The sequence below is a fragment of the Halichoerus grypus genome, chromosome 9 (assembly GCF_964656455.1).
Source record: "Halichoerus grypus chromosome 9, mHalGry1.hap1.1, whole genome shotgun sequence".
In the NCBI taxonomy this organism is placed as follows: Eukaryota; Metazoa; Chordata; class Mammalia; order Carnivora; family Phocidae; genus Halichoerus; species Halichoerus grypus.
The window spans coordinates 70,550,818-70,564,271 of record NC_135720.1 but is presented as its reverse complement, the minus strand read 5'-3'; the positions used below and the strand labels follow the sequence as shown (position 1 = coordinate 70,564,271).

General features: G+C 37.4%; 1 protein-coding gene across 4 annotated transcripts in view; it reads right to left on the bottom strand.

The window, feature by feature from the left end:
• Positions 1–13,454, bottom strand: part of RARS2 (arginyl-tRNA synthetase 2, mitochondrial) — a 58,047-nt gene that overhangs the window by 34,750 nt on the left and 9,843 nt on the right. For all 4 annotated transcript variants that reach the window (XM_036094806.2, XM_036094803.2, XM_036094807.2 and 1 more), the window contains 3 exons: positions 7,669–7,742; positions 3,301–3,403; positions 1,866–1,949 (listed from right to left, as the gene is read on the bottom strand). In XM_036094806.2, the coding sequence (XP_035950699.2) occupies positions 1,866–1,949; positions 3,301–3,403; positions 7,669–7,742 (261 nt within the window). The remainder of the gene's footprint in view (positions 1–1,865; positions 1,950–3,300; positions 3,404–7,668; positions 7,743–13,454) is intronic.

Below are 13,454 nucleotides of genomic sequence, written 5' to 3'. Positions count from 1 at the left end.
GACTGGAGTTTGGTGGGCACTTTGGTGAGCTGCATTTCTGCTTCTATAAAAATTGAGACTGCCGGGGCACCTGGGTTGCTCAGTCGGTTAAGTGCCTGATTTCGGCTCAGGTCATGATCTCAGGGTTCTGGGATCGAGCCCCATGTTGGGCTCCCCACTCAGCGGGGAGTCTGCTTCTCCCTCTCCCTCTGCCCCTACTCCCACTCATGTGCTCTCTCTAATAAATAAATAAAATTTATATTTATTTATTATTTATTTGAGAGAGAGTGCATGTGTGCAGGAGCACAGGGAGGGGGAGGGGCAGAGGGAGAAGGAGAAGGAGAAGCAGGCTCTCCTGAGCGGGGAGCCCTATATGGGACTTGATCCCAGGACTCTGGGATCATGACCTGAGCCGAAGGCAGACACTTAACTGACTGAGCCACCCAGGTGCCACAATAAATAAAATATTAAAAACAAAACAACATCAACAAAAAAACTAAGACCACAATCAGAAGAAAGAATACTAACTTAGAAATGGTAAATTAGACTCACTGGTCTACTAAATTAACATGAAATGTTATCAAGAGCCCAACAGATTGTAGAAACTTTTGAACAAGCTCAAAACAAATTTCCTTCTTGTCCTTGTGACTGATTTTGGTTAATTAATTTACCTTGAAGTAAGAAGGAAAAAAAGATAAAAGAAAAAAATTCAAGGATCTAGAGGCAAGCATGTTAATACTAACTCCCCTTTGGAAGACTTATAGGGCAGATGGGCAAATGACTATAAACTGTATAATCTTGGTGAGAAATTATATTCGAAAAAAAAATTTTTTTTTAAAGATTTTATTTTTTGACAGCGAGAGAAACAGTTCTCGAGACAGTGAGAGAGGGAACACAAGCGGGGAAGTGGGAGAGGGAGAAGCAGGATTCCTGTGGAGCAGGAAGCCGGATGCGGGGCTTGATCCCAGGACTCTGGGATCATGACCTGAGCCGAAGGCAGACACTTAACCACTGAACCACCCAGGCGCCCCAGAAATTTTGGTTTTATAGTAATTTTCAATTCAAGACTGCAGCATTACTAAGCCTGACCAACTCAATACCAGTATATATTTCTTAAAAAAAAAAAAAAAAAAGCCTGAAGCATGCATTATGATAAATTTTAAATTTCAATTGAGATGAAACTCTCAACAAAAGATCTCATACCACTGCCTATCCAGGATTACCTGTCCTCCACAATCTTACATGAGACCCAATTCCTTTATGTCATTTCCCCAACTCCTCCAGGCCATCCTGAGTTTTCTGATCTTTCTTATGCTTATTGTATCAACCCACTTTTTTTGTTTTGATACTTGTTTTATTAAAAGAATAAGCTATTTTATGGTTTCTTCTGTATAAATCTCATGCTTCCAACAGATTACAGGCTACCAGAGAGCCAAAACCAGCAGTACTTTCTGTGTATTCAATACAGAGTCCATTAATTCATTCAGTAATAGTTATCTTACACCTACTGCATGCCAGGCACTGTGCTAGGAAGGGGGGATCCAATAGCGAGAAAAACAGATGCTATAAGCCCTAATGGAAATCAGAGTTTAAAGGGCAAGAGGCACTAATCAAATAAAAAGAATGTAAAATAGTAACTATGATAAGTTCTGCGAAGGAGAGATACCCACTGCTGGTAGAGCATATAAACGAAGGGGGCAGAAAGGCACAACCCAGGAAATATCAAGAACTGAAGGGTAAGCAGGAGTTAACTTGGGGTGGCTCTCCAGGAAGGGGAGTGTATGGTTTTGAGGCAAGAGGAGGCAAAGTTTAGGAACTGGGGGAAAATCACTGTAGCTAAATCAGAGTGAGTAAAGGTGCATAGCTGGAACATAACCCATTCTTACCTTTGTTAATAGTTCTCTGTTAATTTTGAAATTTACAGTCCCTCGACCAGTGCTGATTTCACTCACCACTCTATCACATTTTAGCTGAAAAGATAAAAAAAAATCAAGTAAAATAAGTATAAAACAGGTGTAATGAGATTTGTCGTTCTAATACTATCAAATTGGAGTCCCAAGGCAGCAGGTGCTTCATATCTCTTAGTCATTATATCTGGACGTGGGCCTTAGCCAATCTGTTCAATTCTATCACTCCGACAAGTTTCCTTCTTTTCCAGCCTAGAACACTATTCTATATTCAGAATCTCTCCCTCTTTCCCATTCCCTCACTTCAAATTCTCTATCTAACATGGAAGGAAGCCAGCAGCACTTCACCTCCACCTTACGTGACCTGACATGCAGTGAACTCTTTGATAGCTCACCCACCTTGCACAAGAGTCACAGGACAGGCCATTCTGCCGGGCCTACGCTGCAGCACTTGTACCCACACATAAAATGGAAATCCTTTAAATACTTGGTCTTCAGTGAATATACCTTAAAATTTTAACCAACTAGATTTCTAAGCACCTGATATACCCATGAAACCTGAAGAGATACCTGTGGTCAATGACGAGTCACTAGTCTTTATTTTTGAGAACTCACAGGAGATGGGGGAAAGAGAGGCTAAATACTGTGATTAGAAAAATTCTACTCCTGGTGTACTTCCTGATAAAAATCTGGGTTGATTTTCTGATCAAATAAATATTTACTCAGCCACCAAATCTCTTTGATTATCCTCATTCTTTACACATCTTTTTCTATGATAGTGGCTTTCATTGTTCCAATCCTTCAGTGTGCCCAGAAGCCTGTGTGTCACATGTAATAACCTTACTTTAAAAACCCTGTTTTTTATGGTATTACACTAATAATTTAGATTTGGTCATTCTCTACAAACCTTTCAACTCCATTTTAGACACCAAACCCATCAGACAAATTAGAAATGAAAGAGGTTTATTAAATCATCTAGCCACTTCTCTGCAATCATGATTCTATTTACATCTAATCATTTTTCTCATATTTTAACGCTCATCTTCTCAGAAACTCATTTTAAAAATTGCAACCCACTGCTAATTTATCAAGCTTGTTCTCTTAAATTCAGAAGTCCATCCAGCTTCAATCTGTAAATTTAATTAACACATCAGTCCTCCTGTAAGTAGTTAATCAAAAAATTGAACAATGTCAGCTCAAGAGGAATGCTTTATAACTAATTTGAAAAATCATCTTAACCTTATAGCACATGGCTAAAATGAATTTAAATTGTATTTTCCAAGGTGCCTTGAACAAAAAAAAAAAACCCACTGTTAAATTCATTATTATGCCTGAGACAGCCTGCAGAGTTTTTTCTTCTTTAAAGTATTAAATTTGTTACAATGTCTAAAAAAAGGTAACAGTGCTGAAGTACCTTCTCTGCCAGTCTTGTGGCTTGAACTTGAACATCTGGTCTTGAATGGTCATTGTTGTTTTCCAATAGAGAATCCACACAGAGCTGAAAATCAGCTACTTCTCTAAAGACAGAAATTGAAATAGGAAAAAGCTATTGTACCTTAAAAACATTACTAGTGTAACAACAACAAAAAAGACTAACCACTATGGATTCTCCACATCAATACAATTTTATCAGAAGGAAAAGGTTTTGCTTTCAAAATATAAAGCAAAGAAATTAGAAATATCAACTTGTATTTATTTAGAACTTTATCTTATAAAGTTCTTCCTCTTCTATTACCTAATTGTAACTTTACAATATCTCTATGAGATAGGTAGTTCAAAGTGTAATAAAAATTTTAATTGATGTACAAACATCTACATAATTACCCACCCTGGAACATCTTCTGACATTTAATAGGGAACTAGGGAATGAGGCTTTATGGGCAGAATATGTGGATTAAACCACTGTCTTGTCTAATCCATTGTCACTGACACAAAAGGACATATTTTAGAGGGGGTACAAATGACTTCATTCTTATCAATCTTGAAATTCAGGGACATGCCTAAAATATCCTGTGATATCTGTTTCACATCACATTAAACTTCCTAGTCAACAAAGACCATTAAGAATTTTCTTGAGCCTTGGGGCACATGGGTGGCTCAGCCAGCTGGGTGTCTGACTCTTGATTTTGGTTCCGGTCATGATCTCAGGGTTCTGGGATTAAGCCCCATGTTGGCTCCATGCTTGCATGGAGCCTGCTTGGGATTCTCCTCTCCCTCTCCCTCTGTGCCCTCCCTCACCCCTGCCACCCCAACTGGTGTGTTTTCTCTCAAAAATATCTATATATTAAAAAAAAAACAAAAACTTTTCTTGAGCCTTAATACATTATCCACAGCCTAGTGTGGATTATGCTTAACAACTCAAACTCATCTACTGACATTTGAGCTGTAACTGCAGACCTACGTACATCTATTAATCAGTATCTCTGTGATCTTGAATATTTTGCTTAACCTCTCCTGTACCTTAGTAAAACGGGGATGATAATGGTACCTAACTTCACAGTGTTGCTGAGAAATTAAGTCTTGGTTAAATAATACTAATCCTAGTTCTGATGTTAAATAAAAATGTTAAACAGTCCTGAGTCTTGAGCCCTGGGGACATGACAATTCAATTTTTACACAATTAATTTTTTAAAGATTAACTTTAATTGTGGAAATTTACGTAAGGTTTGAATGTATTTATTATATTTATTCTTACCAAAGGACTGATGGTTTAGGCCAGTACTTGTGCCAATAATGTGGGAAACTGAAGAAATTAGTTTAACAAAGTAAGAACAAGACACGAACACACACTTTTAAAAAATTAAAAGTAGTAAGAGCAATAACAAAATTAATTGAAATTATATAGATTTGAATATACCAAAGATTAAATTTTTGACAAACAGCTAGGATACTTTATACGAGGTGCAAAATGACCATAAACCTATAGGATGGCTCTCAAACATCCAGGAAACACAAGGAGGTCACATGGTTTTCTATAGTTATCTGTAATTTTATTCTAAGACATGAATAATAAACGAATGCATTTCAATTAAAAAATTTTATCTTAACAGAATCACAAGTACTTCCAATTTGTTCAGTGGTAAAAGGACAAATAAAAAAAAATCACCCATTTAGTCTATTAACAATAATTAACACCAATTTATTAAACTAGGAGTATTTCAAACATGAATTCTGAAATTATATGAAGGGTTATTTGCCAGCAAGGAAGGCCCCAAAAAATAAATGCTTCAGGGAGATGGGGGTAGATCAACCAGACTTGACCTACTTCCCAGTTTTCCCTTTTGGGAGGTTTTAGTTACATATCTACAAGGAACTTTTGCTTTGTCTGTTTAAAGAGGTAATTGTTGAATGTAAATTATGTAAAAAGTCAGAACAAAGCAATCTAAATGTCCATCAAAAGAAGAGCATTAGAGTATTATTTAGCCATTGTTAAAAGAGCTATTTACCAAAAAAGAAAGATGTCAAGGGGAAAAGGGTTCAAAAATCATACATACAGTAGTTTTATAGCTATTTTATTTATTTATTATTATTATTATTTTTTTTTAGAGAGAGAGAATGCGCACATGAGCAGGGGGGAAGGGTGGAGGAGAGGGAGAGAGAGAATCACAAGCAGACTCCACACAGCCTGGAGCCCAACATGGGGCCTGATCTCAGGATCCAGAGATCAGGACCTGAGCTGAAATCAAGAGTGGGACACTCAACCGACTGAGACACCCAGGTGCCCCTATAGCTATTTTTTAAAAGCTGTAAGACACAATCAAAGAGAAATATGAAAAGTACATCAACTTGCTAAACATATTAGGGATGTTTTTCCTTATTTTTCTATATTTTCCTGAATTTCCTTAAGATTAGGTTTTGCTTTTGTGATAGAAAAATTAATTTAGCTATCAAAATAATCCACTGTGAAGAAGGAAAGTGGGCAGGGGTACAGACGAAACACAACTGCTGTGTGCCAATGACAGTGAGTGAGGGCACATAGGGGTTCCATAAACTATTCCATCTACTTTCATATTGTTTATTAGAAAAAAAAAGTTTAAAAAGCAATAGCTACTTTTCCACTACTTCTGAGGAGTTGTTGTGGTGTTAGAGTGAAATCCACAGACTTGAGTATTACTGGCTGGTAACAAAGTCATTAATCCCGTCTACTATGTATGATCAGTATCAAACAGGAATTCCAGCATAGTTGATAATATAATCAAGAAAATTAGGAGGCCTGAATACATTGATTCATAGGACATTAAATAAACCATATTAACAACAAAAAATTCTCCTGGCGCTTAACAGCATTTTAGAATAAAGTGAGAAATACAGAACAGTTAGGCTTTGTTTTTGTACTGTAAAGGATGTCTGAGGTTATTATGGCACAACAGTAGAGATTCTTTTTATTTTAAATCAATTTAATATGCAGAATTTTAGACTTGTAGCCTAGAAAAATTTTGAGATCCTCCCTAATATTTATTCTCTATAAACCAAAAGTATAGTGAAGTATGGTATCATTAAAGTAGAACTGCCCAAAGGAGCTCCAGGCAGGTAAAGAAAATCTTTTTCAAAAGATGGGCCAAGGGGCGCCTGGGTAGCTCAGTTGGTTAAGTGGCTGCCTTCAGCTCAGGTCATGATCCCAGCCAGGGACCTGGGATTCAGCCCCGCATTGGGCTCCCTGCTAAGTAGAGAGCCTGCTTTTCCCTCTCCCTCTGCCTATCTATGCTTTTCTCTGTCAAATAAATAAAATCTGAAGAAAAAAAGATGGGCCAAGAATGTTCAGCTTATTAAAGGCCTCTGAAATATAAAATAAAAGCAGATATTTTCATTATTATGCAGAAATGCCATTTACAGATTTTATGAAACAGGTAACTGGCTTGGAATATTACATTAATTGATGTGTAATTATGAGATCCCCTTGGTCTGGGGTTGCCTTTGTTCTTAGAACTCAATGTAAAGTAGGTTGCAGCAGGCCACTTTAAAGATGCTTTCTTTCAACAAGGCCACATGTAGCATGTAGCCTTTCTCTTCCTCTTCCATTTACCTCTTTGTCTATTCTGGGAACAAAAATATTCATCCTACCCTCTCTTAAAATCCTGACAAAGTTAAGGAGACAAAATATTAGGACATAATGGTACTGATAATTATATCTTTCCAAAACTTGGGGCTTAAATGCCTACTATGTAGCTAATTTCTTGTCATTATTAATTGACTGAGAGGGCGTTTTATCCAAGTACTGAAGTTTTTCTAGCCAAATGGTAAAGAAGTATCAATTAGAAGGACCAACGTCACAAAGAGATACCTTCCTGTATCCAAGAAAGCAACTAAGGGTTATATGTAACCAATAGTTATCTATCACTAGCAGTCCTCAAATGGAATCAAACAAAAACCCCAAAACCACCAAAAAACCTAGCAGGTAAATATAGTACTATAGTATTCAAGCATCAGATAGGTGTATCATCTCTAAAATCCCTTCAAAAACCCTGAAATTCCAGCTGCAATCTTAGTCCTTTTATTTGCTGTCACAGAATTAAATTTTGACCTTGTCCCTAATTTTTCTTAAAGACTTTGCCATAATTGTCATTAACAGCATAAACATCAAACAACATATGAGTACTAATTTAATGTGCCATATCAGAGTAGGTAAAATACAGATTTTAATTTCATTATTTAAGTGAATGGGAGTAATAGGTTACAATATATTTTATAGTTAATTTTAAGGTCTATTCTGTAAATTGAAGAACAACAATTTTTTGCATATTGACAAAGTCAGCAACATTTTAAGTTGTTACAAATACTTAACTCTTTCCTGGAAATTGGAACTGCAGATATTGACTTGATCAACTTTTCTGGTGGAAGATCCAACACTCTGGAAAGCTAAATAATAAAAAAACAAAACAGAGCAAGATTGTTAATAATCTGTACCAGATTCAGTGGAATACTACTCATCAATAAAAAGAATATTCAGATATTTAACTTAAATGAGCCTCAAATGCACTATGCTAAGTGACAAAAACCCAACTCAAAAGGCTAAATAGTGTATGATTTTATTTACTTGACATTCTGGAAAACCCAACTATGAGAGAGAATCTTAAGCAGGCTCCAAGCTTGGTGTGGAGCTCCATTCGGGGCTCGATCTCACGACCCTGAGATCATGACCTGAGCCGAAATCAAGAGTCAGATGCCCAAGCAACTGAGCCACCCAGGTGCCCCACAGTATATGTTGATTTTTAAATTTAAATCTCAGAGTACAGTTTTTTGTTCTTTTGTTTTTTTTTAATTCTAGTCTTTGAGAACTACATTACTTAAAGCCCCTACAAAACAGTTATTTCCTTAGGCCATTTCCTTAGAAGTGGATAAACATTTCCAATGCATTTATAGAATAAAGGCTATAACAGTTCATGCTTATACTACAAAATGTTCTTGCCAATCTAGGTACACCAATAATACAGGTTCTATCATAATTTCTCTTAAAAAAAAAAAAAGGATTCAAATTTCCAGTTCCACTTTTACTAGCTATGAGTCACATATGAAAAATGGGGATTAACCCTGTTAAACTAGGGTTCTTATAAGGATTAAGAAAAATGTGTCACATGATGCTAACAATATTATCTTCTTCCTTTAAAAATTAAGATTTTATTTTGGACATAATGTCTCCCAAACTTACCATAACCACTAAGACTTTCTGCCTATCTTAAATATAACTAAAGTCTGCTGGAAAACAAAACAAAACTTAGTTACATTTTTAAAGCTTTTTAGCTGACAAATAAGTTTTGAACTTCAGTAATAAAATGTTTACATTCAAATGAACAACACACAAAAAAATTCTGTTTCCAATATAAACTAAAAACTACTTAAAAGTTGCATATTTAGTTTAAACGCCTGCCTTTGGCTCAGGTCATGATCCCTGGGTTCCTGCTCGGCAGGGGAGTCTGCTTCTCCCTCTCCCTCTGCTACCCCTCCCCCCCCCTTAATCTCAAATAAATAAAATCTTTAGGAGAATTGCTTATTTCTTGGGGCGCCTGGGTGCCTCAGTCATTAAGTGTCTGCCTTCAGCTCAGGTCATGATCCCAGGGTCTTGGGATCGAGCCCCACATCGGGCTCCCTGCTCAGCGGGAAAGCCTGCTTCTCTCTCTCCCACTCCCCCTGCTTGTGTTCCCTCTCTCACTGTGTCTTTCTCTGTCAAATAAATAAATAAAATCTTTAAAAAATTGCTTATTTATTTTATTATAACTCATTTGCTCCAAAAAAGGCTCTGAGGGGAATTAACACATAAAAATAAAATGGAGGTGTAAAATCATACCAGAAAACCTAAGGTAAAGATGGTTACTGTGCTTTTTGGCAACCAAGGTACAAAAAGGAATCTAACTATATATATAATACAGTGCTGCCTGGCAACGAACTTTTCCTAAAAGTAAATTCTAAGACGGAGATTGTATTCACAAAGATTTAAATACCAAAATAGAAAATATCTTCAATAGTAGTTTTCCAAAGGCACAGAAACATTTTTATATAATGTAAATTAGAAAACCAAAATAAAGAGACTGAGACAAAAGCAGAAATGGAGAGTCACTGTTTACAGTGAGCACAGAGTTTCAGCTTTACGAATGAAGAGTTCTGGATAGGGTTGGTGGTGATGGTTGCATAGCAATGTTAATGGACTTAATGCCATTGAACTGCACATTTAAAAATAGTTAAAATGGTAAATTTTATGTTGTATATATTTTCCCATAATTAAAAACAAAACAAATTAAAAAACCTAAAAAGACTGGGATGAAGTAGTGGAATGAAGGCTTCTTTACATAATCTCCTACCTCCCACCCATTATCAAATTAAAATGAAAGGGGTGGAAGAAAGAATGGAGAGGAGAAAGGAAGGAAGGTAGGTAATAAATAGGCAGATTGGTTGGTTCTCCAGCAACAAATATAGAGGATAGGCACAGTCCAAAGTCAGAAACTTCAAAAGGGATAGCCAAGGAGACAAACAGCAGCTTCTGAAGAGGAATGGAGCAGCCCTGTTTGGCAAGTCTCCTAACTTGAATTAACAATTCTCATCAATACCCCACGCTGGAGAGAAAAAAATGAATCCCATTATTTTTCTTCATCTATGACTGGAGGGAGATGCTACAGAGCTGTGGGAGAGAAGGAGTAAAACAGAGAAGTGAATTCCAGTACTTTTCACAAGTGAAAATTCTAGGGCAGCACACTAAAGTTCTCTCCAATGGAAACACAACACTTTCCCCAATTAAATGGAGATCTTGATTCGGTTTTGTATGGGCAGGAAGAATCAGAGGAGGAGCTTTTATAGGAAGGTGAAAAAATACCAGAGCTAGCCAAGCAAAAATTTAATATGCCAGGTCAGAGTTCAGGAGTAATGTATACAGGTCACCAGAACCTACCAGAGACAAAAGAGTGGAAAAGCCCTAGAGTTTATGTTTTCGCAATCACCAAAGCAATGTGAGCCAAGAACAAATCTCACATGGAGAGTGAAGTCACCCACACAATGCAGGAACAAACAGAAAGTGTGGGCAGAAAGGTCAAGCATGAGCAAGATGAAAAATAGGCAAAACGAGTAGGCAAACAAAGTGGGGGAGAGAGGAGAGGGAAGGACAGAAGATCAAAGAACTCGTCTAGAAAAATATAACCAAATGAGTACAAAGACATTCATCAAAAGTGCTTCAAGATTTGTGAATGCAATAAGAACTGCAAGACAGAAAAAGAGGTAAAAGGGAGTCTAAAAATTAGACAAATTGATACATTTTTTATTATAGAATTAAGAAACACAAAGGAACATTCATAATTGAAAATAAATGACACAGAGGCCTACGATAATCAGAGAACAAAGATTTTAAAAAACATAAATTGAAAGCAATCAGAGAAAGATAAATAAAATTGGGTACAAGATAATCCAACCTTAGGATAACTGGCGTCCCTAAAACACAAAAGGAAGAGCAGGGAAGAAGCAAGCAGACAGATACAGTGGTTCTCCAGCAGCATATACCATAACGATTGAAGAGACAAAACTCAAACACTCTTCAAAAGTGATAGCCAAGGAAAGATGCAAAAGGTTCTGAAGCAGAATGGGCAGTCTTGTGTAGCGCAGGGCTTCTTGGTCTCTCGTCAGAAGGTATAGAGACGAAGCAACAAAACCCAGGAAAAATAAAAAGTATTCATAGATCTTGGCTCCCCCAAAAGCAAGGCCTGAGAAAAGAACTTTGTGCAGGTAGTTTATTTGGGAGGTTATTCCTGCGGGCTTAAGTGACAGACTGAGAAGCGTGGGAAGGAAGGAGGAAAGTTAAGATTGTGCTGTCAAGGTTACTGCTATAGGCAATGGGGGCTTAACTGCCATGGTACCTTCTAAGAAGCACACACAAGGTCTACCAAAATGGTCTATTCAAAAATAGGAAGCAGGAGCTTCCATTCCCCATTGATTGACAGCTGTCCTTGAGGGTGTTAACTGCCTCATCTGAGCGGAGTATAGGCTGGAACCAGCAGGCTTTTAGACTAGATAAGGTGCTATTAGCAGTAAGTGATTGGAAGCACATGTGAAACTGGTCACACAAGTGGCAGCTAGAACCAGAAGTGTGACCAAGGTGATGGGAGGGCATAATAGTCAATAAAAGGGAAAATTTCCCTGAAATAAGGAACCAAATTTAAATTGTGGTATATTGCTACAATGACACCCAACAGTACAAGGAAAGAACTAGATCTCCATGCGTCATTATGGATATGTCTTTTTAAAAAAATTGAGGCTAAAAAACAAAAAACCCAAGTTGCAGAAGGATGATTACACTTTGACTACCACTTACATATATTTTATTAACTTGTAAAAGAATACTATTTAGGGATACAGTCATAGATAGTAAGTGACATGCACAGATATAATAATACAAAACCTCACATGGGAGGAAAGAGTTTGCAGCCAGGGATGGGTACCTAGGAGATTTTAATAGTAATAGTTTATTTTTTAAGCTGGGTGATGGGTACATAATAACTATACTTTTCTCCATGATTAAATATTTTGTTAAGAAAAACTGAACCTACAGATCAAAATAAACTACTATGTCAGGAAAATATAATTTGGAACATTCTACACTGAGATACATCCTGCTTAAGTCATGAAATTTCAAAAATAAAGCACCCAATCAAGAAAACTCCAGGGATGAAATAAATGCACTTTACTTTGCAGCCATATTACCTAACCACAAAGATCACGATCTGGTTAAAGTAAATAATTTAGCAATATTATATAGGACTAGATTTTTCACAGAAGTTGTAAACCGATATGTTTGTTTCACCTGCTCAACTGTTTTTTAATCTGAATTGCCAACATATGAAAATTAATAAATTTTAAAGTAACACTGGATCGTTGTATGCATTTGCATCTGTAGTATCCATATTTGGAAAATTCAAATTCAGAACTAAATAATCTGGTGTTACTGCCTTATTTCTAAAATGAAGTTTTTTTTTTTTTTAAAGATTTTATTTATTTATTTGACAGAGAATCACACAGCGAGAGAGGGAACACAAGCAGGGGGAGTGGGAGAGGGAGAAGCAGGCTTCCCGCTGAGCAGAGAGCCCCATGCGGGGCTCGATCCCACGACCCTGGGATCATGACCTGAGCCGAAGGCAGACGCTTATCGACTGAGCCACCCAGGCGCCCTAAAATGAAGATTTTTGATATTACTTCTAAACATGTGAATTTAAAAAAAAAAATTTTAGAGAGGGAGAGCGCGCACACACACGGGGGGAGGGGCAGAGGCAAAGAAGCTGAAGCCGACTCCCCGCTGAGCAGAGCGACCCATATGAGGCTGATCCCAGGACCCATGAGATCATGAACTGAGCCGAAACCAAGAGGTCGACACTTAATCAACTGAGTCACCCACGTGCCCCATAAACATGCTAATTTTCTAATGATTTAAACCTCCTTTTGATACTTCTAGGGTTAGTTTATCTGAGAAGTCAAAATTTCTTAAAAAAACACACAAACAAGTTAGGGGCGCCTAGGTGGCTCAGTCCATTGAGCGTCTGCCTTCGGTTCGGGTCATGATCCCAGGGTCCTGGGATGGAGCCCTGCTACTGGCTCTCTGCTCGGCGGGGACCCTGCTTCTCCCTCTCCCTCTGCCTGTTGCTCTACTTGTGATATCTCTCTCTCTTTGTCAAATAAATAAAATAAAATAAAAAATTACAAAAAAAAAGGTTAAAAAAAGTACTATGAGCCCTTCTGAAAAATCTGCTTATAAAGAAATCCAGCCAATTAAGCCATACCTTAGGAACAGGACTGGTGGTAAGCATCTTACCCAATTCAATATAAAATGCATAGTAGGGGCGCCTGGGTGGCGCAGTCGGTTACGTGTCTGACTCCTTGAGTTTCAGCTCAGGTCATGATCTTATGGTCTTGGGCTCTGCGCTCAGCGGGGTGTCTGCTTGAGGTTCTTTTCACTCTCTCTCTGTCCTCCCCGCACCCTCCCCCTCTGTCTCTCTCTCTCTAAAAATAAATAAATCTCAGAAAAATAAAATAAAATGCTTAGGAAACAAGTTGTGCAGATATGGTTAATAAACAGTGTTACACACTTTGAGAAAGGTACCC